This window comes from Sceloporus occidentalis, unplaced genomic scaffold (genome assembly GCF_023333645.1).
Source record: "Sceloporus occidentalis isolate IW3139 unplaced genomic scaffold, rSceOcc1.0.p SCAF_6, whole genome shotgun sequence".
NCBI classification, from domain to species: domain Eukaryota; kingdom Metazoa; phylum Chordata; class Lepidosauria; order Squamata; family Phrynosomatidae; genus Sceloporus; species Sceloporus occidentalis.
In genome coordinates, this window is record NW_028316986.1 from 9,238,586 (window position 1) to 9,264,746 (window position 26,161).

General features: G+C 42.9%; 2 protein-coding genes across 2 annotated transcripts; one reads left to right on the plus strand and one right to left on the minus strand.

Moving 5' to 3' along the window:
- The first annotated feature begins 2,779 nt into the window (after positions 1 to 2,779).
- LOC149310401 (uncharacterized) lies at positions 2,780 to 5,031 on the plus strand. Its single transcript, XM_089528389.1, has 4 exons — positions 2,780 to 2,801; positions 3,621 to 4,093; positions 4,206 to 4,316; positions 4,407 to 5,031. Exons 1-4 carry the CDS (start codon positions 2,780 to 2,782, stop codon positions 4,947 to 4,949), a joined length of 1,149 nt encoding a protein of 382 aa, XP_089384515.1. The 3' UTR covers positions 4,950 to 5,031.
- Positions 5,032 to 15,403: 10,372 nt separating this feature from the next.
- LOC149310402 (uncharacterized protein F54H12.2-like) lies at positions 15,404 to 19,635 on the minus strand. Its single transcript, XM_089528399.1, has 2 exons — positions 19,345 to 19,635; positions 15,404 to 16,639 (listed from the first exon to the last, which is right to left on the minus strand). The coding sequence occupies exons 1-2, from the start codon at positions 19,633 to 19,635 to the stop codon at positions 15,404 to 15,406; spliced, it is 1,527 nt and encodes a 508-aa protein (XP_089384525.1).
- Positions 19,636 to 26,161: the final 6,526 nt, after the last annotated feature.

Sequence of the window (26,161 nt, forward strand, 5' to 3'; positions counted from 1 at the left end):
AAACCTTTTGACTGTTGCAAAACAGGTCTTTTCAATCCTTTTGACTGTTGCAAAAATGGATGGTAGGGGGTGATGAGGGACACCTCCTCAGTTTTAATGGACTGAGACACAGTAAGAATAATGAATTTGGACGTAGGAATCAGCTTCATATCAGGTTGGACTAGTTATCAGCATACAGTCCATTCTTACTTTCTCTGACTGGAAGCAGTTCTTAGCTAGAGAACAAAGAAAGGTCTTTCCCACTGCCCCTTATCAGAACATCTGAATTAGAGCTACAAGGCAATGCCTTAATATACAAAGCACACTGTTGACTGGTGAACTACAGTACCTTTGCAAGGACTGCCTAGCAACCCAAGCTAGGGAAAGTTCCCTTTTTTGGACCACAACCTCAAAAAATCCCAGTTTGCACGGCCAGCACCCATTCTTGTGGGAGGATTCTTGGAGGTGGAATCCAGAAAAGGACATTTTCCAAGCTGTGGACCCTTTGCTTCTAAATAGATCAATAGTTCTAACAAAGATGTAACAAAACCACTCATATTCACCCACATTCTGTTGTTACAGTGTGGAACTGTCACTGAAGGACATCTTCAAGCCATTGTTGGGACTTTCTCGCCCCTGCCACTGTCATAAATCGGTCCATCAATGGTACTGGCCTCCACTGATGCTTTCCCCAGGGGTCCCTACTAGATGTCCTCACCTTCTGAGGTATGGTGACCAGCCACCAAGAGAGAGAGGGAGTGGGTTTTCCATGGTTGTTCCTCACCTCTGGAGTCCTTTCCCAAGAGAATCTCATCTATCACCTACACTAACATTTTTTAGGCATCATCAAATGAAGACCATTTTAATCATTGTGGAATTTTAACTGTTCAGGTAGTGTGATGGGATGGACAGCTTGAAATTTGTTTTATTGGTCTTCCTTAGTGTCTTATTGTTGAGTGTTCATGACACCTACTTGGAGAGGGTAAGGTTAAATTCTAACTGCTGTGTGAGAGACTGAAAGCAGTGGCTCTGAAAGTTATAATAATAATAGGATTTATTTATATACCGCCCAATCACTGGGAATCCGAGCAGTTTACAACAGAGGGGATAACAGACGGTTCCCTGCCCTCAGGCTTACAATCTAAAAGACACAACACAAAAGAAGAAAGGAATGGTGAGGGGGAGGGGATCAGGTCCAGCATTCTTCTCTCCCTCTGAGGCCTGAACCAAGGCAGATGGACCGGAGGGAGGGCTCTTCTTCTTCCAGGCAGGCCTGGTGGTGCTAGCCTGCCTCTTTCTCCCTCAAGATGGAGGATGAAGGGAGGACTTGTATACACTAAGTTAGAATAAACAAATGTGGGTGTCAATATGTTTCAAATAATAATCTTTCTGGTTAATCTGAAAGAAATTTTCTCCCACTTAAATAATGCATACAAGCATTTCATTGCAAGTGTATTTGTTTTCAAAAAATAGCAAGAAGAAGAGAAAGTCTATTCTCATTTTTTTTAAAAAAAGCACTGCTAAATTTCAGGGGGAAAAGCTTTCTGGAGCCAGATGAATGGTTATTCCAATGGGTTTGAGAGAAAGGATGAAGCATTTGCAAGAGCAGAGATGTTCGGCTGGCCAGATTCCCTGAGATCTCAAAAGAGTTCAACACTGATGGTCGCACTTTCCAGTGACAGCTGTGCTATAATTATCCAATGATACTGTAGAAATACAATAACATGAATTATGGCCCCCACTTAGATGGATGTAAGCAGACATCCAGGCACACAGTAGATTGCAACTGTTCAACATATTTCAACAATATTATATGAAACATTGTGCAGAGCAACAGTGCCATACTGTGGACAGTGTGTCCTACTTTCAAATTCCTATAGGGATTAGTCTAGAGACTTTGATTTTAAATAAAGCATAGAAAATGAACCAGTGTAATTATAATTCAATGTAATGTGATGCCATATATTTACATCTTGCCTTTTTATGAATTTATATAGTCCCTAATGAAGGCAGTTGGCCCTTGGTATGCACTGGAGTTTGGTTCCAAGACCGCCATGGATACTAAAAGCTCAAGTCCCATTAAATACAGTGGCATAGTCAAATGGTGTCCTTTATATAAAATGGCAAAATTAAGGCTTGATTGTTGGAATTATATATATATATATATATATATATATATATATATACACTCACACACACACCATGGATGATTGAATTTGTGGATAAAGCAAATTTGTGGATAAAGAAAATCCAATAACATCCAAAGAATGATACCTTTATATGACCAACCAAAAATGCACAACATGTAATTGTGCATATATTTTTTTGTCCTAATAAAGGTATCATTGTTTGGATGTTATTGGATCTGGACACCAAGGTTCAATTCTCAGCCTGGCCATGAAACCCACTGGGTGACTTTGGATGAGTCACATGCTCTTAGTCTCAGGGGAAGGCAATGGCAAGTGTCAAACTGGATTATTCCTGCAGACTTAGAAAGGTTTTCTGCATTGTTTGGAGGCAAAAACTGCCTAAAAATCATGGTACAAAGAATTAAAAATCAAGGAATTTAAGGGCTTTAGGGACAGATAGTGGGATTTCAGGAGCCACATAAGTGAGTTCCATGGGCCGCATTCAGACTATGGGCCACAATTTGTCCACCTCTGCCCTAGAGCCGTCAGTGTTTTAAAGTTTGTGCTGAAAAAATTGAAACTATCAAAAGTGGCAAATGCATCTTTCCTGCCATAAAATATTGGGAACTTGATGTGATGGATTATACAGTAGAAACAGCTACTGAAGAGACATGGTGATTTCAGCAACAAATGGTGAGATAACTTGTGAAGAGGAGGCAGGCGTGATTCAAACCTGTTCAAGGTTGTTCCCATGAAAAGAATCAAGCATCAATAACAAAGAAGGGGTGGTGCGGGAGCAGGAACAAGAGGGGCAAATGTGTTTACTAGTTGTAATGTATGAGAACCGAGGCCACCATGAGTTTGAAATTATGTGTAGTTTCATTAGGCAATGTTAATACTTGCTGCTTTGTTCTGACAATGGATGTCTCTGGAATGGATCCAGAGTGTTAACTATTGGAGCCTGAGCTTTTGAACTTGGTTCTTGCTGAATTTGACAGAAACACAAGATTGCCAAGACTGGTAATGAAAAGGGAAGCATAGGAATGGGGCAGAACTGGCTGCAGGTAGAAGGCTAGAGAAATCCATGTTACTGGAAATAGTTAAGCAAATCTATAATTTTTTGTGGGTTTTTCAGGCTATGTGGCCATGTTCTAGAAGAGTTAATTCCTGATGTTTCGCCAGCATCTGTGGCTGGCATCTTCAGAGAATTCTCTGAAGATGCCAGCCACAGATGCTGGTGAAACGTCAGGAATTAACTCTTCTAGAACATGGCCACATAACCCAAAAAACCCACAAAAACTATGGATGCCGGCCATGAAAGTCTTTGACTTCACAGTTAAGCAAATTTTTAGGTTTGTAGATATACAGAAATATGTTGAAGGGGAAATACCCTCTTCCCAACAGCCACATGAAGAATGAGCATACATAAGTAGTAAAGGGTGGCACCTCTCGTCAAACTCATAAGCCCCGCCCACTGACAGGTGCCCCGCCCCGGAAGTCCCGCCTTAACAGGAAGTCCCGCCTTAACCGGATATCCGGCCTCCTGCCGGAAGTCCCGCCCTCCCCGGATATCCGGCCTTCTGCCGGAAGTCCTGCCCTCCCCGGATATCCGGCCACGCCCCCCGCTTGTGGCCCCACCCCAGCATGAAACCCCGCCTGTAGGTGGAGCGTCTGAAGGGACTCATGTGACCATGATGATTCAAAAGGGCCAATCAGAAGACGGTTTTAGCAACGCTACAGGAAGCCTTTGGGCAAGCCCAGACATGTTCAGAGAAGACAACATGGAGGCCCCCACTACTTCTGCAAACTCTACAGAGCAAGAAACAGGGGATGTGAAGCCAAAAAGCAGAAAGCGTTATCCTAGCAATAGTTCAGATGATGGGCTTTCTACCTATGCTGACCTGGCTAGCGAAGAAGCTGATGAGATTTGCAAAGCATGGAACCGCCTGGTGGATGCCGTTTCAGCAGAACCAGCTGTAATGCAGGTAAAAAAGTGGTTTTTTTTTTATTTTTAAAGGGTTTTGACTAGCCTTACAAAGTCGGCTCCCCACCTCTCCTCTAAAAAAAAAAAAAAAGACTATTTTCTTTATATTTTAGCAACCTCAGGCCAGTAGCAGTTCTGCAGAGAAGTGTGCTGAAGCATGTGGAGGCAACACATTACCTATAGCTCTGTGGAGGTTTGCAAGCATTGGCTGGAATGATATTCCAGTAAGTCATCTTTTAGAAGGGGATTTTGGTATTAAGTGTGTGTGTTTTAAAAATGCATTTTAAAGGTAATCTATCTTTTTTCTTTTTTAGGATTTCGTCGAGATGTCTACAGCTCAACCTAGCCCTGTGGTCATGGCTGAAATTCTTGGACTAGATGTTCCAAAAGAACCATTAAATTTTTCTCCCAGAGAATTGAAAGTTCTCATGCGGTCAACAATCAGAGCTGTGTGTTATGGAATCATCACCCATTGTTTGCAGCAATATCGCTATGAATCCTGTGTTGGCTGTGTAATCTCTGCCCCTGCTCAAAATTCCCATGACTGTCTGTTGTGGTCAAAACGTTATCTGTGTAGAAAACTGAGCTGGTTATGTGGGCAAATAGATTTTAAAAACGTGTTACACGTATATATTCTTGTAGCTTACAGTTTCAATGGCCTATTGATAACAAATGAGACTGTAGACCAAATCTTGCAACTTGTAACTAAAGTAGAGAGATCTGAAAATTCACTGAAGGAATTAAATAACATTTTGAAACCCAGGGATAAGCCTATTTTGGAGCATGTGTTAAAAGTGATTAAAAATAGATCTTATAAAACATTTCTAACAACTATTAACAGACCATCTGATCCATAAAGACTGACTAGAAGTTTGTTTGAAAACTGTTGGCTGCTTTGATATTTTTTTAAAAATGTTTGTTAAAAGGTTATAAAATAAAAAAGAGTTTATTTTAAAAAGGTGTTTGTGATTTTCTTTTCAAAAAAGTGACTACTCTAGAGCTGGCTCATAATGAGTATTTACAATGGGGGGGGGGGGGGTATCAGTATTCATGCACCACTCAATCTCCCTAGAAAACATGAGGCTTTGGTGGTGTGGGGGATACAAAATGGAGGGGTGGAGGGTGGAGATGGCTCTTTAAATTAAACAATGAAGAGGGGGTGGGGGGAAGCCTTCTTACAGAAACCCTCCAAACTTCCTGACCCTCCTTAGCCTAAAAACAGAAATAAAGCAAAGGAGAGATTCTTACAATTAAGCTGTACAGCTACCTCTCCAACCCCCCCCCCCCCACTTCAAACAAAAAGCAGAAATCAGGGTGGCTCTTAAATAATGTAGAGGGTTGAAAATCATTTTTTGCAACCCCCCAAGGCCCCCTCCCAATGTCTCCTAAACACAGAAACAAAAAGCATGGTTGAAGTTTTAAACAGACACTATATTTCCCTGGTGGGGCCCTCTGCAAAAAGTTTTTTAAAAAGAGAAAAGGGGAGGGGGGTGGCTTACCACATGGCTATGTGCCCTGCAACATGTACACCTTAGGGGTGGGGGGCCACCTTAGGGGGATGGAGGGACATAGATCCACCCCCAAGGACCACCTTTGGGTCATAGATCCACCCCCAAGGACCACCTTAGGGGGGGTGGAGGGACATAGATCCACCCCCAAGGACCACCTTTGGGTCATAGATCCACCTCCAAGGACCACCTTTTGGGGGAGGGGGGATAGATCCAACCTAGCCTTTTTCTTAGGGGTGGGTGGGGGCAAGTCTCAAGAGCCAATCACAGACTGGTTACCTGACGTATAAAAGTTCTGCAGAGAAGGGGGTCTGTCCTTTTCTGGCTGCCATACCTGTGAGACTCTGTGGTTCTTGGTAAGTTTTTTCCTGTATATTCCATAGCATTGTTTTTTAAAAGAAGGCCTTTATAACTATTGCCTTTTCCCCATTTTTAAACTTTATTCAAAATGGGCTGTTGTGGGCCTTTTCCCTCACTAAAGAATAAATATTTGATGAATGTCCATTAATTTGGGGGGGAAAACTGAGCAGCTTTAAAATTACAAGCATAACATGCGGCTTTCTCTTTTTCCATGGACTTCATCTAAAATCTGGGGCTTTGGGCCATAAAAACATTGGTATTTATGCATTTTCCTGTTAAATGTTTTTAATTGTTAGCATGTAGTTCTGTTAGAAAGAAATTTTACATGTGCTACAAATGTTTTAGAAGCCTTTTTAAAAAATACTTTTCAAAGCTTACTGAGAGTAGAAATGTGTGGATTAGGATATACGGGTTTTTAAAATGTCTGGCAAATGGTTTCACTTGGAAACATGTGCTCAGCACTGTTTTAAATTTTTTTTTTTTGTTAAATATATATTTTTAACAAAGCTCTTTTTGGTATTTATGAAACAAGGTTTAAAATGCTTTAGAAGCCTTTTTTAAAAAGCTTTGCTTTGCTTACTGCTGGGTATGTTTGATGGGATTAAGAAAGATGTGTATTAAAAAGTCTGGCCCCTGTTTCCACATGCAAAACATGTGCTTGGTACATTTTTAAAAATTTTTGTCAAATATTATTTTAAAAAGCTCTCTTTTTGTGAAACAAGGTTTAAAATGCTTTATAAGCTTTTTTTTTTTTAAGAGTATTCTGGAGACTTTGTGGGAAGATTTGATGGGGGTAGAAAACAAAGCTCCAGAGGTGTTAATGGGTTTATGGTCAAGAGCTGATTACTCATACGCAGCAGAGTTACAGCCTTTTGTATTGTTAACTTTTGGCTTGTTGGTGCTAAAAGTTCATTTAATTGTTAAATAAGCCTATTTGGAAAACTTCTTTTTGCCATTTTCCCCCAAAAAGGTCTTTTTTAGGTTTTAAATTGTCTAATGTGCCTGTTTTAAAAGCTCTTTTTTTGTTTTTTCTCAAATAAGTGCCCATTTGGAAATCTTTTTATTCTGTTTAAAACTTTTTTTTTTGCCAGTTTTTCTTAAATAAGCCTGTTAACTACCATTGCTTTGAGCATTGCTTTGTGTGTGTAGGGGTTAGGAATTGATGGTGACTAGGTAATTTCAAAAGATTTTATTGGGTGGATAGCTTTGTTATAGGACATTAGCATACAAGAGCTTATGCCGGAAATAACAACCACTTTAGATATAAAATATTGTACAGACGGTTAAAAACAGCTGTTCTCATATTTCTGGGTGTAACTTCATGCGTCATTATTAAGCCGTTTTCCTGAAATAATGAAAAGAAAAAAACTGTTAGGGCAACACATTTTTCTCAATTGATCACTGGTTCCATAGGGTTTCCTAAAGAATATGTGTTAAACTTACTCAGCTGCCATTTTCCTTCATCCAGATGTGTTTCTCCATTATCAAATAGCCGGCAATGCAATTGGTAATTTGCTGTACATTTCCTGTTGTGAGAGGCACACCTCTGGTCTTCAGCTTTTTGGCAATAAAACCTCCAAATAAGAGAGTCATCACAATTCTTCCCCAGTTGATTTTTCCATCAGAAAATTGAGACCTCATAACTAAATGGATTATTTCACAAGCACGAGAAATATTTGGAATTTCCAACTGTGTTATTAAGGGTTCCATTTTTTCTTCCACGTGCTTCTGAGTTGAATTGGCCAATTTTTGTAAAGTGTGGTATATTTTTTCATCTATTTGTTCATCTGGAACTTGGTCACATACTAGATTTAAGTAAACATGAACAATGCTGAATGTCTGCCTCTCCATTTCTTGTCAGAAGCAGAAATGTGGCAGCTCAGTCTCAACAGTATAATTCTGTGGGGTTTTCTGATATGCGAGGGGTGGGTTTAGTGGGCATGTCTCAACATGTTTGTGTTCATCAGGCACAGCTGGTACTTCATAGCCCCTGCAAGCCATGGAAAAACAGGTCCAAAACGTTCCTTCAGAGGAGACTGCACAGGGCACAGGAGGGCTGGCTAAAACACAGGCCCCAAACCTGACACACCCAACAGATGAAGAATTAGGTAAAATTTGTGCTTAACAATATTAGCACTGCTTTGTGGGTCAAAAAAAAATAATTTAGAGGTGGGGGCTAACAACATTAAATGTGTTATTTTGTGGGTTTGTTCTTTCTGAAATTAGTGTCTTTTCTTTACAGAATTGATGTTTGCTGAAGGCAGCCACGAAGGCAATGCGGCACCTGAAACTCCAGTGACAACAAATAAAAGTGGAGGTACAGTGTGTGTGTGTGTGTGTGTGTGTGTGTTGTGGTATTTAAGGGCTGGGGGGGTAATGAGTGAGTGAGTGAGCTATAATACTTCTTATTTTGTTTGCTTTTAGACAAATCTCTGAAACGTAACAGAGAAGAACCCCACGATGCTACACCCCAGGCTTCTAAGAAGCAAAAAAATAATGAGCAGGTGATGGTGATTGACGGAAATCTCTTACAACGCTTTGAAGCCCGCAGAAAGAAAGCTGCAACGTTATCGGCCTGCTTTGTGGAGATGCAGAAAATGGTAGCGAAAGGTTGCGCGATCCTTAGACGGGCCAAGGGCTATGAAGCCCATTTGAATTATATGTGGGACAATCCAGTAACACAAGCTCATATGGATGCTTTTTACGAGAGTATTAAAAAATATAACGAGTACATGGTGGACAGGTCCCTTGAACATCGGCAGATAGGCAGAGGTAAACTACAACCAAGGATCAAGAAAGGCCGGAATGGTAAATGGTGCAGGGTGGCGGGGTACTGGAAGAAACCTGCCAATGGTAAACTGTACTGGAGAAGAAGAGTAACCACCCTGATTAACAGATCAAAAAAAGTACTCCACACTCGGAAAAATAATAGGAAATGTAAAGGGGGCCTGAACTCGAGGAGCCTGGTAAAAAACACTAAACATAGTGTTGATAATAACCAGCCTTCTTGTTCCAGCACCCCTTCTTCCGTGGCCTCTGACCCATCCAGGGCTGAGAACCAAAACCCCTGTGACTCTGTTTCTGATAATAACCAGCCTTCTTATTCCAGTGCAGAACCTCAGAATGATTTGGAGTCTTCTGAATCATCCAGGGATGAGAGCCAGCCCCTACCTGCAAACATCCCAGGCTCCCCAGATGATGAGGGCCCCCCTGCCGTGTATGCAGAGCGTGTACGCTCATGGCAGTGGACCCACAGGTTGTATCGTACAGTGCGTATCGGTGAGGAGTTCCGATTCAGAAACTTAGAGCATGTAACATCGTACACGCAAGCTATACACGCATTACACAACTCAATACAAAATATTCTAGACGATCTTAACCAGCGAATTAGTCTGGGAGATTGTGTTCAAATTAGACTGGAGGCTGATGGCCTAAGAAATCCTCTGTATTCTGTTAAAAAAAGTAAGGACCTTTTAAATGCTGAGGATTTTCTATCACAGTTGAGTAACCTGTTGCAAAGCAACATGGAAATCTGTGCCCATTCCAGTTTTCGTCTCATAATTACGATTGTGAAACCCCCAGGGGGCGGAGGGCATAGATCAATAGGCTCCATCCCCTCTAGTGAAATAGTTGCCAGAAAAAGAAAACATTTGGTTGATTTAAATTATACAGGCACTAACCTCTGTTTTGGCGGTGGCCTGATTGCTGTCATGAGTGAAAAGATTCCCACAGATGCAAAACTGCTGACAGCAGCCAGGCAACTGTATAAGGAGCTTGGCTGGTCTGATCAGAAAAAAGTGACCTTAAGTGATATTTCACATGCTGAAAACCACTTAAAAATTAATATTCATGTGGCACATTATTCTAAGAAGGGGTGGAGTCTGTTTAAAACCCAAGGCCCTCAATATCAAAAAACATACACGCTGCTTCTGCATGACGAACACTTCTATGGGGTAATCAATGTAAAAGCCTTATTCGGGGTACGAAATTTTTGCATATTTTGCCAGAGCCTATATAACCATAACAATCACACCTGCTTATATTTCTGTCGCCTCTGCTTGAGAAAAGATTGTGCGGTTGTGGTAGATCAACAGGCTAGGTGTTTTGACTGTAAGCTGAATTGTAGGTCTAAAGAGTGCTTAAAAATACACAGGCAGCTGGTCTCAGAGGGAAAGGTACGCTGTGAAAGCAGGAGCTATTGTCCTAAATGCTCGCATTACCAGAAAAGTTACCATGATGAGGAAGAGTGTAAAGGCCGGCAGTGCACAGTCTGTTGGGGGTTCATCACAAAAGATGATGAACATAAATGCTTCATGCAGCCCCTAAAAACCCCTGAGGTTTCTGTACAGTATCTATTTTACGATTTCGAGTGTCACCAAGCAACTGGTGTACATGTCCCTAACTACTGCTTTGTAAAAGCATTTCCAGGGGAAACTGTAGAGTGCTTTAAAAATGGTAACAAAAGAAAGCGGAGGTATAAGAGAGGGGCTAAAAAGCAGTATGACAGCGATGATGAGGATGAAGATTATGAGTGGCCCCTTGCTGGCAAAAGTTGGGAATTTAAAGGGGAGACATGTTTATCTGACTTTATTACAACATTTATAGACCGCCAGTTTTCTGACTGCACATTCTTAGCACATAACTCTAAGGGTTATGATGGTTACCTGGTGCTGAATCAGCTGGTGAAAGAAAAACTTGATGTAAAAATTATCGCTCAGGGTGGGAAACTGATTTCTGTTACAGTGGAAAAATTGAATATAAAATTTATTGACTCCCTGAGTCACCTCCCTATGGCCCTCTCTAAACTACCCAAAGCTCTAGGCTTTGAGAGCTATAAGGGATATTTTCCCCATTACTTTAACACACCTGAGCATTGGGATTATGTAGGCCCAATGCCCTCAGCTGAAGATTTTGGTGTAAAATATATGATGCCTGGTGAAAAGGAAGCCTTTTTAGCATGGTATTCAGAGAATCAGGATAAAATCTTTGACATGCAGAAAGAGCTTGTGTTTTACTGCAAAAAGGATGTTGAAATTTTAGTAGAGGCCTGTACCAAGTACAGGCATGAAATTGTAGAACTGACAAAAGAAAAGAAGTTAGTGGAGAAAGGGAAGAAAGGGAAGAAAGGGAAAAAAGAATATGAGGAGTGGTTTGCTATAGACCCCCTCCAATTCCCCACCCTTGCAAGTGTCTCTCTTGCGATGTATAGATTTAAGTTTCTGCAAGAAAACACCATTGCAATTCCAAGTTTTGTAAATTACCACAATCAGTTTAAGCGATACTCCACACCGTCTATTCAATGGCTTTTGTATATTGAACATGAGGAAAAGCTTGAGATTCAGCATGCCTTAAATGGTGGAGAGGTTAAAGTTGGAGATTATTTTCTTGACGGGTATGCCGCTGTAGGTAATAGGAAAATAGCCTTTGAATTTAATGGTTGCTTTTATCATGGATGTGTCCTGTGTTATCCTCCCCAGGAGAAAAACCCTGTGGTGGGGAAATCTTATGAATTTCTCTACAATTCCACACAGAAAAAAGCAGCTGAACTCAAAAGCCGGGGTTTTGATTTGAGAACGATTTGGCAACACGAATGGGATAATATGGTAAAAACAGATGTGAAACTCCAAACGTTTCTTGCTTCATCCCGCCTTCCAGAACCCCTACACCCCAGAGATGCTCTCTTTGGGGGTCGTACAAATGCCATCTGTCTCTACTATAAACCTAAAAGTGGGGAGACAGTGAAATACTACGATTTCACCAGCCTGTACCCTTATGTTAACAAAACCAAACAATACCCTCTGGGGCATCCCAAAGTCATTTATAAGGACTTTGAACCGGTCACAAACTATTTTGGCATAGTGAAGGCAAAAGTTATTCCTCCCAGAAAACTCTATTTTCCAGTTTTGCCTTCCAGGATCTCTGGAAAACTTATGTTTGTGCTGTGTTCAACCTGTGCAGAACAGCGGCAGTTGGACCCGTGCAAACATACAGATGAACAAAGAGCCTTAAAGGGGACGTGGTGCTCCATTGAGTTAAATGTGGCTCTAGAGAAGGGGTACAGGGTTGTGGAAATCTATGAGGTATGGCACTTTGCACACAGGTCTTCTGTGTTGTTTTCAAAATACATCGAGATGCACCTACGACAGAAGCAGGAAGCTTCAGGCTATCCTCACTGGTGTGTTACCGATGAGGACAAAAACAAGTATATAAAGGAATATCATATGAGGGAGGGGGTGCTTTTGCGCAAAGATCAGATCGCTGTGAACCCTGCAAAGCGCCAGATTGCAAAGCTGTTTTTAAATTCTTTGTGGGGGAAGTTTGGGCAGAGAACAAACCTCCCTCACACTCAGGTGTTGAGAGACCCCGATGAATTCTTTCAGCTGCTTTTTTCTGATGCTTACAAGGTTTCAATGTTTGAATTTGTTGACGATGAGGCTGTTTGTGTCTCCTGGAAATATTCCGACGACCGGGTGACAACCTCGGGTAGAAAAAACGAATTCCTTGCCTGTTTTACAACGGCCTATGCACGTTTGGAACTTTATGCACTCTTAGACAAGCTTGGGAGACGTGTTTTGTACCATGACACAGACAGTGTCATATTTGTGAGTCGGGAAGGAGAGTGGGACCCTCCTCTCGGAGATTTTCTCGGGGATCTCACAAGTGAGGTTCCTGCAGATCAGACCATTACAGAGTTTGTGTCAGCAGGGCCTAAGACCTACGGTTATAAGTTGTCTAACGGCACAGCCTGCATGAAGGTCAAGGGGATTACATTGAACAGCGCTAACTGTGAAAAAATTAATTTTGACAGTCTCAAAGACCTGGTATTCTCCTACGTCTCAGACAAGAAAGGTTCCACACCTCATGAAATTGTGGTACAGCAGCCAGGTATTGTAAGAAATAAGCAGCATTGGACACTTCACACTAGAAATCTCAAAAAAACACAAAAAGTTGTTTTTGATAAAAGGGTCATTACTGAAGGATTTAGGACACTTCCTTATGGCTACTAAAATGGAAACACGCTGGCAACACCCATTCTCAGCTATTCTCGCTGGACCTAGTGGCTGTGGGAAGACGTTTTTTATAAAAAATATGCTGGATCATGCTGGTAGTGTGTTCTCAGAAATGCCTGAAAATATTGTCTGGTGTTACAGTTGTTGGCAACATTTGTACAAAGAACTCCAATGTAAATACCCTATTATTCAGTTTGTACAGGGGATGCCTGATAAATTTGATGATGATGAACTGTTACCCCCCAATAAAGTAAATCTTTTGGTTATAGATGATTTGATGATTCATGGTTCTGAAAATAGAGATCTTGAGCGGGTTTTCACCCAATTTGTACATCATAGGAATCTGAGTGTATTTTTCATTACCCAAAATATTTTTTGCAAAGGAAAAAGTAGCCGGACCATCAGCCTTAACGCTAAATATATGGTGCTCTTTAAAAATCCTCGGGACAAATTACAAATTGCTACTTTGGCTCGACAGATGTATCCGGGAAATGTCAATTTCTTCATGGAGGTGTTTGCTGATGCTACAAACAAACCTCATGGGTATTTAGTGCTGGATCTGAATGCTAACACCCCTGATTCTTACAGGCTAAGAACTTGCCTTTTCCCTCCAGATTTGCCTGTGGTATATATAATGAAGAAAAACCATTCCCACCACAAAAGGGCCCGGTTTTAACAATCCAGGGCTCTGTTGTTGTCTGCTCCTCCATGGGGAAACATGTCCAGTCGCGTAAAGAGAAACTTGGCACTTTTAAAACTGCTTATTACAGTGCCTCCTCGTCAAAGAAAGGCCATTTTGTGTTCAGCTTCGGATGACCTTGTTGCAGCCATTTCAGAAATAGCCCTCAATACTTTAAAAGGCAACATTCCTTTATCCCCACAGCAGGTGCGTGTATTAAAAAAAAGACGCACCCTTATTAAAACTCTGGGTAACAGTAAATTGTCCCTGAGAAAAAAGAAGTACCTTGTGAAGCAGTCTGGGGGTTTTTTGGGGCCACTGCTAAGTTTCGCAGTTCCTCTAATAACAGGCCTTTTAACTAAACAGTGATGGAATATGCTGAAAAAATGTATTTGGTCCCCAGCCATCAGCTAGAACAATTAAAGGGCCCAGCTTCTAAAGATGAAAACATCAGAACTACAGCAATCTCTTCCTTAGATACTGAAATGCAGGCAATTCTACGTAGGACCGACTTAACTGAATATGAGAAAGCCAGACGTTATGATGCTTTACTCCAAAAATATCTAACTCATGTAAAACAGAAGGAGGCAGAGAAACAAAGTTTAAATCTGTTTCTACCCGAATCCCCTTCTGAAGAAGTTGTGATGAACTCCCCTGATGGCATGATTCAAGAAGTGTTGGACAATCTGCCTGTCAGGTACAAAAATAATGCAAGATTGTTACTAAACAAAATGAGTCAAAACAAAAATGTTTCTTCGTGGGATGACAAGGGCGTCTTTGTGTATAAAGGAGAATCTGTAACTGGATCTAATATATTGGACTTAGTCAAAAGTATAATACAGCCTCATGCTTTACCAACCAAACGCCTCCCCAAAGGCTGGGATGTTTTTTTGAGGGCCATGGCTGAAATAAACGCTCCAACTTCTGTGGTGGGTAACACTGCCAATAGAGAACTTTTGAACCGTTTAAAGAACCCTGAAGATTCTTTGTCACTTACACCTGTACTGTCACACAGATCTTTTAAAAAACAACGGCATGCTGCTTGTACCTGGCTCACTTTATAACGCCGCTATTTTTTAGAAAAAGAAATAGAAATAAAAGTCTTCTTTTTAAACTATTTGATAGTCTGTGAGTGTTTTTTTAAAATGAAAATAAAAGCCAGGACACAGATTATGTTTTAATAAAACCCTCTGAGGGGGTGTGTTTATTAGGAAATGCGGTGGTGAAATTCATTACAGGATACACATCCCTGAGTAGTCTGGAACATGTCTGAGACAAGCCCGGGCAAGTTCTTCTTCTTTTTCACAAACTGTACAACCATCTCATCGTTTTTTTCCAAATTGTGAGAATATAGGTCTTGAATATTTTTAAATGTCAGGCCCTTGCCGCGCTGTTGCAGAAAAAACACACAATGATATCCACAAACCACAGAGTCTGGGGCTTGTACTGGATGACCCTGAAACACAGTTTTGTAGCCATTTTTTCTTAAAAAATTCATGATTGTTTTAGGAAACAGAGGGTGGTCTGGAGGGTGTCCGTAGGAGTCAAAAAATTCGCCATTTTTTTCTTCTGTCAAGTATATAGCAAGCCAATGTTCTCCTGGAAGGTTGTGAGGATGGGTGTTTATGACCAAGCTCAGGGGCCTTTGCAGCAGCTTCTTTCTGGGGAGCATGTCACAGGGGAAGACTCCATAGAAGCTCTTCCGAGTATAGGGGTCAGAAGTCAGTATGCGGGTTAACTGCAGGCTATCCATGTTACATATAATCAAACAAGACATTTCTTCGTTGATTTATTTCTATCACATTGTCAAAAACTCCATAAACAACCATATTGACAGTGGTTGGCAGGGGCCTGGCAAAACGCAGCTCTGCCCTCAGGTTTCCAGTTTTAATCAAAGAGTAGTGGTCACCTCCTTCTTGATCTGGAGTCAGGTCAAATGCAAAAAGTGTGTAACCTCTTGCATATTCTTCACGGTTAATTAAAAGAGACCTGTCTTTCATATGCTTGCCCGCCGTTTGTACCAAACTCATATACTCTCGCACACAGTTTCCCTCTTGAAAATCGGGCTGAAACGGTTTCATTGGATTCTGTTCTCCATCCAGGTAAAGGGCCGCAAAATTAATATCATAATGTTTAAAGTTAAACGGATTTTTGTTGTAAATACCGCTAAAGGCATCATTGTCCACCAGGCCTATAACCACCTGTTTAGGTAATTGTCCCAGAAACAGGTTCTCCTGATTAGAGACGCGGCTGCCTCTCGGGATGCTGAACACTTTCATACTCACACGATCCACAGGATATTTGGCATTGGAAGTCAACAGTCCTTCGGCGTGTCCCAGGCGGACACCAGGGGACACCCTCACCTTTTTGACAAAAAGGGAGGCTGATAGAATTTGCAGTTTGTACTGCCTGTCTGCAGCATCGCTCATTAAGCAGAAAGCATCTTTGTTGCGGGTGAGTTTAATTTTCACATCAACGCCATTTAGCAAAAGCTTTTCTTGAAAAAACAGGTCAGCATGGAGATGGCCCAGCAAGTCTATCTTTCTACTTGCAGCCGTCAGGGCTGCTCTTTTAACAAAACCTTCATTATCCCCATCCAGCTCAGCTGATTCATGCTCTCCAGCTGTATCTTTATAAAACAGGCCTGCAGAAAATTGAGTTGCTAGAGTGTCATCGCTGTAGTTTAACACAGATTCAATGAATGATCGGTAAGGATAACAGTTATTACTCTGGCTGACGAGACGATCTGCTATAGTAATATCAACCTGACTGAAAATGGAGGCTATTGGATAATTCACCAGCCCTACCTTGGCATCTTCTGCAAGGTTTGACCCATCTTCATTCACTATTTTACAGGTCAAATAGAGGAGCGTGTTGTTCAGATCCATATAGTCCTCACCATTCCCGGCAATGAAAAAGTCAAGTGGGGCAGATTCTGTAAGAGCAGTCAGTGGGGGAACCTCAATAAACACACTTCTCTCAATACTGGTCTGAGTAGGCCCAATGTGGAATAAATCTAATTCAGATTTAGTGCACTCTTCAGAGCCACAATGGATAAAGGCCATGATGCTGGTTTAAAAGATGTCCCTCTTAGCCAGAGCCCTCTGTCGCTTTCGCACAGCTCTCCGCTTCTGAGTTTTCTTTTCTTGTGGGACTTTTCTTTTAAGGGGGTGGGGAGGGCCTGTCAGCCTCGCCTGTGATGCTTTTCTTTTTAACCCCTTCCTTCTTTTAATGTACATCAGGCCCGATCCTTCTTGCAGATTTGGAGGTGTCACTCTATTTAGAACTGCCTCAGTCACCTTGCCAGCAACATCTTTGGCAATATTACGAAAAGCTGTTTTTGCGTGAGGTTTAATAATGTCCAGGCCTCTTCTTAAAAGCGGTACAGCTTTTCGAAAAAGGCCTCTGAAAATCCCACCAAGCCCTGCCCCATACATTTGGGGGACACCCTGATATCCAGGAAGGCCATTTCCAGCCTGGGCTCTGTAATAATTTCTGTAAAGGGCTGGGTCCCCATATGATTTTACGATCACCATTTTTTTTTTTTTTAAAGATGCAGAGTTCTCCTGGGCCGGAAGTGAAGCTTCACAATCACCTTTCCAAAGCGAAATGGGACTTTTTTGTTCTGATCTGTCTTTATCTCAACAGTGATGGTGTCAACATGGTGCTTGCTTACAGGAATGTAGTGAGGCTTGTCATAACAAATATTGACACGCTCATTATTCTGTCCTTGCACAGGTACGCAGCGTAGCAAAGGCACATAGACGTCCCCAACTATCTGGTGCTCCACAATATCTGTGTAAACATATAAACTGGTGAAACCCCCAGTGATGTCTGCTGCGAAAGGCAGGATTTTGACATGATGGTTGGGAAACAGCCCTAATATGTAGGATAATTCTGCACCAACCATCAGTGTGTATGTGCCATCTGTTTCAAGCCAAACCTTTCTGGACACTTGGTCATACCGCAGAACCACTTCTGGGGGATCATTGTGTGTTTTTATAAGGCTATTCATGTGTGCAAGTAGTTCAGGGATACTTGAATAATAGCCCCGTTGTAGAAGGTAACGCCACCGCCTTTTCCCGTTTGCAATTTCAAACCACACATCAGAAGTTACAGTGTTCCAACTATGAGGGTACTGTATCTCGGCCAGGCCTACCTCCCACTCCCCAGGAAGCTCCAGAGGTCTTGCGACAGAGATAGTAAAACTTGAGATCGTGTTCTCTGGAAAAACATCTGCACAGGCATTACTTGGAAGTACAACATAAAAGCTACCATCCCCCATTGTTCCACCTCTTCACCAGCAGCTATTACACAGGTTTGCCAACTTCAGAAGCAAGAACCCAACTGTTGAATTTGCTTGGCCATCCTAGCCATTTCACTAGGTAATGCTTCTTTCTACCCTTCCCTTTTGTAGCTAGAATTTTCTCAATCCTGTATACCTGGTCCTCTGCAGTGTTAATCTTTTGTAATTCTTCAGGATAAAAGCTGCCAACCACAGTTTCACCATCATAATCTTTCAGAAGAAACACAGGCCTTTCTGCTTTTCTGATGACATGGTCCACAATGAATACCTCTGTAGTAAAATTCTGTTCATAGCCCTTAGCAAATATTCCCTTGCTTTTAGAAATCCTAACGTGGTCTCCTTTTCTGAGCACTGGCACTTCCTGTTTTCTTTTGACAGGGGTCCCATAAACTGTTTTCCACACTGCTAGGTCATTGGAATCATTGACATCAACAGGCCTTGCTTTGATAGTACGGTGAAAACTATGATTATAACTTTTTATAAACAATGGGAGGGCATCAATATAGGTGAAGGTGTTATTGGCTGTGAAGTACCTCCACATTTTTGTTTTTAAAGTTCTGTTAAACCGCTCCACAACTGCAGCTTTAACTTCATTATTGGTGACAAAGTGATATACCCCATGTTGTTTTAAAAGGCTACTTACAGGCTTGTTTAAGAACTCGGAGCCACGATCTGTCTGTAACTTAACAGGTTTTCTGTTATTTTCTGAGAAAATAGTATTAAAGGCTCCTGACACTTCTCTACCTGACTTATCCTTCAGAGCCACAGCCCAGGCATATTTTGAAAGGATATCTATCACGGTTAAAATGTACTTGTAACCCCGATTATACTTAGAAAATTGTTGCATGTCAACTAAATCAGCCTGCCATTGAGAATCCACTTTAGATACAACAGTCTTGTTTCTTTTAAAACGGACCCTGGCTGGCCTATGTAGTGTATAACTGTCCTGTTTGGAAAGCCATCCAACAACCTCCCCCTTCCGGATGGTTTTGTTCTGCTTTTTGGCCTCTAGAAAGAGGGGATGAACACCGCCAAAGCTTCCAACTTCTTCAGGGTCGTAGTATATTTTCTTTAGGATTTTTTCATGTTCTGACATTTTGTCAGCTGCTGTAAATATGAACACGCAGGTATAGATCAAACCATTTTTATTGCAAATTACACAGAGCATATCTAATCTTCAGGCTTGAAGGAAACACATGAAACACAGGATATGTTTACATTCTGAGAGTTTCCGAACTGAAGATTCTTCACGTCACTTTCATGCACACCAGCCTCCTGTTGGCAAAAACATTTAAAACATCTTTTAGTAAAAAACCTCTGCATGCAATGCACCCCCCACCTCTCTCTTTCTTTAAAAAAAAACAGCCACTCAATACAAAAAACTCTTACCGGTAAGCTGTCATAAACTGCATCTGTCTTTTCAGAGTTGTCCCCCAAGGCAGCCTCCATCAGGTCATCAAGGAGTGATTGGTTAGCCGATCCAGCTGTGTCAGGCTCTCCCACCGAGCTCTCAATCTTCTGTGGGGCTGCTTTACTAAACACACTGCCATCTAGCTCTTCTGGATCAGAAATCAGAGGTCTTTCCCTCTTCGGGAAAAGTGCTTTCAGATCACAACCGCAATCACACTCTAGGTCAGATCCATTATCAAGGCCATCTATACCCCCGTCCGGCGAGCTCATGGTTTTAGCCCCAGCCTCTTGGCCTGCTGAAAAAACAAACACGGGGGAATCCTTCACGGTGGTCTTTTTCTTACCAGCACGGGTTTTCAGGTCTGCAGGAGTTAGCGAGAGAGGCTTCGTAAATTCTGCCCAGCCTTCCTTAAGCAAGGGTACCGGGGGTTTGGAAAAACCCATAGGTCCTGGCAGTAGCGGGGGGAAAGAGGTGAATCTAGGGGCGGCCTTCCTTGCAGGTTGCTTTTTTCTTGCTGCAGATGGCCTGGAAAAACCGCCAGAGCTTGGAATAGCGGTGGTTGACTCCATGCTGTCTTCCCTGAACATGTCTGGGCTTGCCCAAAGGCTTCCTGTAGCGTTGCTAAAACAGTCTTCTGATTGGCCCTTTTGAATCATCATGGTCACATGAGTCCCTTCAGACGCTCCACCTACAGGCGGGGTTTCATGCTGGGGTGGGGCCACAAGCGGGGGGCGTGGCCGGATATCCGGGGAGGGCAGGACTTCCGGCAGAAGGCCGGATATCCGGGGAGGGCGGGACTTCCGGCAGGAGGCCGGATATCCGGTTAAGGCGGGACTTCCTGTTAAGGCGGGACTTCCGGGGCGGGGCACCTGTCAGTGGGCGGGGCTTATGAGTTTGACGAGAGGTGCCACCCTTTACTACTTACATAGGGGTCACATATTCCTGAGTTTCTTTTGGGGAGAAGCATAGATAATCATGGAAAAGGAGGGGGGAATGAAAGCTCATTGGTTTCTGGATAGAACCCTGAACTGGAACACTTTGTGCTGCAATATTTTGCTGCAGATCCTATTTGCACTTTTATAGTTCCTTGCTGAGACTGCTCTTTAGTTGTCTTTAAATTAAATTATCACTCTCCTACCAGTATTTCTTTTTCCTTAATAGGAAAGCTGCTCCAACTTCCTGGATCAATTGGATGCCCCCGTCCTCTTCTGTGGAGTTTATCACATGGGAGGAATTTCTCTTAATTTCGAATGAAAAGAAAGTGGGGCCAGAACGCATTCGCATGAATTAGCTAGTTCAGCCAATTTACGTGCATTCGAATTGTGTTTAAACTGACTTCCCATTCCCCGAAAATAACTTGCCATTGCCTGAAATTGCATGTGGTAGTCTATCACGCAATAACGTCAAACCTTATTATTGCATTCAGACTGACTTCCCATTGTACGAAATTGCATGTGGTAATCTATCACGCAATAACATTAAACCCCATGATTGCGTTCAGATTGCCATTGGATTATACTTCCAATTTCCCTTGTCTGATAAACTCCTGTGTCTTTTCCATCTCAGTCTGTCCCCTTTTGCATTTGTGAACTGGCTAGGTTAGAATCTATGTTATAATGATGCAACCTTGCCTTACCCTTCACAGCCTGACCCCACAATCTATTGACCAATTTGTTCTGAACTGTGAAGAAGACTTCATGTAGAAAGTTTTTCCACAAATGAAGAAACCAGTTCCTGACCGTTAAAAATATTGGTTTTCATTTAACAGAACTGTTTCTCTAGTCTCACATGTAAAAATGAAAATGGTTCAAGTGACAGATGTAGTCACAACTGGTACCCACTACCTTTCAATCCCTATAGCAATCATAATAGTAATATTAATAGCAATAGCAGTAGTAATAATAATCAACTTTACTTGCCTTTTTCACATGTTTTGGATTCAAGGTGGCTTGTTGTTGTTCTTGTTGTTGTTGTTGTTGTTGTTGTGTACCTTCAAGACATCTCTGACTTATGGAGACCCTAAGGCAAACTATCATGGGGTTTTCTGGGACTGAGAGTGTGCGATTCTGTTTTGTGAGACATTTAGCCTTCTCTGTCAGACAGCTCTTGTGCAACAACAAACTACTATTCCCAGAATTCCCTAGCTCTAAGCCAGGGTGGTTTAAGTGATATCAGACTGGATTGTTTATGTAAGTAGAGACACAGCCTTGAAAAACTGTAAAATGGAAAAAATAAGTCTTGCTGAAGAGAAGGAAAGCAAGGGAGGAATCATTCTAGCCTTTCTAAGGAAGAAATTTCAAAGTTTAGGGGCAGCCACTGAGAAGAACCTCTTTCATGTTTTCACAGCCATAACTGTGAAGGTACTAAGACTAAGAGACATTCCTCTTGAAATGCTGCCCACCTCACCAAAAAAAAAGAGAGAAAATTCCCTGCCCATGCAGGCATCCATTGCTGCAAGGCAAGAATTGTTAAAATAAAATAATAAAAATTTTATTTATATACCGCCCTTCCATCAGATCAGGGCGGTTTACAGCAATTAAAATACAATAAACAATAAACATTAAAATCATACAACAAATACATGAAACATAAAAACAAAAGGCCCCAGGTTAGCCAGTCCCGTTGCCAGTGCGGCGGAAGGAGGCCTATAGGACCTTATTCAGGGAATGCAATCCCAAACAGGAAGGTCTTTAAGTCCCGTCTAAATTGGGCCAGGGAGGTAGCTGAGCGGAGCTCTATGGGCAGCGTGTTCCAAAGGGCCGGGGCGGCGATGGAAAATGTCCTCCTGGTAGTGGAGACAAACCTCACCCCGGGAACCCTAAGTAGTTGCTGCCCAGATGTTCTGAGGGTGCGGGGCGGAATGTATGGGGAGAGGCGGTCCTTCAGGTATCCTGGGCCCAAGCTATTTAGGGCTTTATAGGTCATCACCAACACCTTATATTGCGCCCGGAAGCGGATGGGCAGCCAAAGGAGATCTTTTAATACCGGCGTTATATGGCTGGCCCTGGACGTACCAGTGACCAGCCTGGCTGCCATGTTCTGCACCATTTGAAGCTTCCGGGTTTGGTATAAGGGTTGCCCCATGTAGAGTACATTGCAGAAATCCAGTCTCAAGGTTACCAGGGCGTGTACCACAGTTTCAAGGTCCCTCTGGGCCAGGTATGGGCGCAGCTGGCGAATAAGCCGAAGCTGATGACAGGTGCTCTTGACCGTCGCATTCACCTGAGCAGTCAGGCAAAGGGACGAGTCAAGAAGCACCCCCAGACTGCGCACGGAGTCCTTCACAGGGAGCGTGACCCCGTTCAGGACAGGTGGAACCACCGCCATTCCTGGACCAGGGGAACCTATCACGAGTACCTCCGTTTTCTCTGGATTCAGCTTGAGTCGGTTTTCCCTCATCCAGCCCATTACTGACTCCAGACAGGCCACGAGAGGAGAGACGCCATCCTCAGTCACTGCATCAGTCGGAGACATAGAGAAGATTATTTGGGTGTCATCAGCGTACTGATAACCCCGCGCCCCATGTCTCCGGATGATCTCTCCCAGCGGTTTCATGTAAATGTTAAATAGCATGGGAGACAGAATGGCTCCTTGAGGGACCCCAGTTTTAAGGGCCCTCTCATCGGAGCACACGTCTCCCAGCTGCACCATCTGGGACCTCCCGGAGAGGTAGGACCGGAACCACTGGAGCGCAGTGCCCCCGATTCCCACCTCTGCCAGGCGCCCCAGAAGGATACCATGGTCTATGGTATCGAAAGCCGCTGAGATGTCCAAGAGCACCAACAGGGACACGCTTCCCCTGTCGATGCCCAGACGGAGATCATCGACCAAGGCGACCATGGCCGTCTCAACCCCGTAACCCGCCCGAAAGCCAGTTTGAAATGGGTCCAGATAATCCGTTTCATCCAAGACCGCCTGAAGCTGGATTGCAACCGCCCTCTCGATCACCTTCCCCAAAAATGGCAGCAGTGAAACTGGCCAATAATTGTTATATACCAGGGGGTCGAGGGAGGGCTTTTTTAATAAAGGTTTTACAATGGCCAATTTAAGATCGGATGGAAATGTTTAAAAGCCTATTTTCCTTATATTCCCTTCTAGTTTTCTTTCTTTTTTCCCCTCTTAATTTTTGAAACTAAGGCATGGTACAGACCGCCAGTAAGTGGCATACTAGCGTCAATTCTAGGGTTAGGGAGCATGCACCAACCACACACTCCCTAACCTTAGTTCGTATGGATGGTGCCGTCGTTATGCAGCACCGTCCACACAGGGAGCGTGATGATGATGTCATGCACATGCCGTGTCCAAATGGTGCAGCATGTGTGTGATGCCTCTGCGCTGCCTCAGGCTGCTTATGGCGGCATGGCTGTGGCGTGGGAAGAGCTCCAAAATTGACCTTCTTTTCACTGTGCGCATCGTTCCTGTGGCAACCCAAACGGCTGCGGGAACAATGCCAAGGAGAAAGGGGCCGAGCGGCCCCTTTCTCCCATGGCTGTGGCTCTCAGGGTGTCTGGGGGCATGAAGCCCCAAAGACACCCCTTTTCCATTTTGCCACTTCTCCGTGGCCCAGAAAAACTCTGGATTGGGGCCACAGGGCTGCCGGTGAGGCTGCCCTGGCCCCAATCCGTAGCAAAAAGGGACAGGTCTAGGCCACCCCTTTGGGGTGGTCTGTACCACACCTTAATTTCCAGAGGGTGATTTAAGTGAAGAGTGACAGTGAGAAAAAGTTAATCCTCTTTTTGGATTGCAGTCCATCCTCAAATCTGTGAATAATGGGAGAGATTCTTAGGACTTTATTAAACTTAGGACTTTATCACACACCACCATAAGAGTTTGCAATATAGCACCTATGGCAATGCATGACACTGTACCTGGAGATTATCGTACACACATGTTTTTCTCCCGAGCTGGGCACAGGTGTAAACCGCTTAAAAATGGATGTTTTCACATGCCTCCATGCCCAGCTGGAAGCCATCACATACCCAATCTGGACTTCACAAAGAATGGGACTTTCCCATTCTTTGCAAAGTCTGGTTGAAGTCTGGATAAGGTATGTGATGCCTCCAAGCTGGGCACGGAAGCATGCAAAACCATTCATTTTTAAGTTGTTTACGCCATGCCCAGCCTATGCCTAGCTCGGGAGAAAAACGTGTATGATAATCTGGCCTGTCTCATTGCTGCCTTGTCCTTGAAGCATTGTTAGAGCACGCCTAGCCATTGACAGGAAAAAATTGTTAATAAGCCTCCAATCATACTGGTATAGGGTTAGTAACCAACCATTCCTCAAGTGGCAGTTTTGGGATTCGGCAGTCATATGGTGTCAATGTCTTCTCTTCTCCCCCATATCCAGAGGAGGGCAATCAAAATGTGAACAGTCTGGAAACCATGCGCTATAAGGAGCAGCTTAGGAAGCTGGGTATGTTTAGCTTGGGGAAGAGAAGGTTAAGGGGTGACATGATAACCATGTTTAAATATTTGAAAGGATGTCATATTGAGGAAGGAACAATCTTATGTGCTGCTGCTCCAGAGACTAGGACCCAGAGCAATGGATTCAAACTACAGGGAAAGAGATTCCACCTCAACATTAGGAGGAACTTCCTGTTGGTAAGAGCTGTTGGACAGTGAAATATGCTGCCTTGAAAAATGGTGGAGTCTCTTTCTTTAGAGGTTTTTACACAGAGGCTGGATGGTCAACTGTTGGGTGTGCTTGGGTTGTGTCTTCCTGCATGACAGGGGATTGGACTGGATGGCCCTTTCAGTCTCTTCCAACCCTATGATTCTATGCTCCCCTCACTAATCCAGAACAGCCTGGTTTTTTTTAATTTTACTTCCTTTTATTTTATTTGTTGGTTAAATTAAATTAGCATAACTCTGGAATTGTGTTAAAAAATAAACACACAGAGAAATGAAAGACACACTGGGTAGGGCAGGCCTGTATAACATATGGGCCAGGGGCCGTATGTAGCCTGACAAAGGATTTTGAGTGGCCCGTAAGGATGTAGAATGACTTCAAGGCTCCTGTGCCACTTGGCCTCCTATTGAGGAGAGAGTCATGTGGAGGAGGACAGGCAAACACTCGCCTTGCAAGGATCCTCGACTGCTTGGTGTTCTCCTGAGAAGGCCAGATGGCAAAGGAAGAAGAGGGACAAATGCTCATCCCTCAAGGCTTCTCTGCTTCTCGACTTTCTCCTGAGGAGAGGGCTGAGGAGAGGAGGGGGAGGATGGAATTAATGTTAATTATATGTATTATTAATTAATTAATTAATTAAAACCAATTTGCGGCCCAAAGAAGTTCAACCTATTTTAATTTTGGCCCCTTTCTACTGTCAAGTTGTGCAGATCTGGGGTAGGGCATAGGACAGGAAGACAGGGTTAAAGAAAAAGGCAGAAGAGAGAGAGTGGGACTAGCAAAAGCCAGATTGTGGTATCAAAAAGAGGTTTGATACAAAGTGCTTCCAAACTGGTGTCTGCATTTCCTTTAATTAATATGTTTGCAATGAGAACAGGGTTTGTGCTGTAAAGTAATTAAACAACATCCATCTAGTGTCAATGGCAGCTTTTCTTCCCCAAAAGGTTTACCGCTGGAGTGCGAGGCAATGATAAGAAGAGGCCATGAGGTTTGGAGGGGAGAAAGAGAAATAAAGGAGCAAGAGCATCTCAGAAGTACCCCCACCATTCTGAAAGTTGCTGCAGGGTTTTGGTTTTTGTTTTTTTCCCCAAAAAAATGCAATTTCATTATTTGTCAACCACACAAATGTTCTTTGGGTGCCGATTTCAAGCGTTCAGTATATGTCCCAA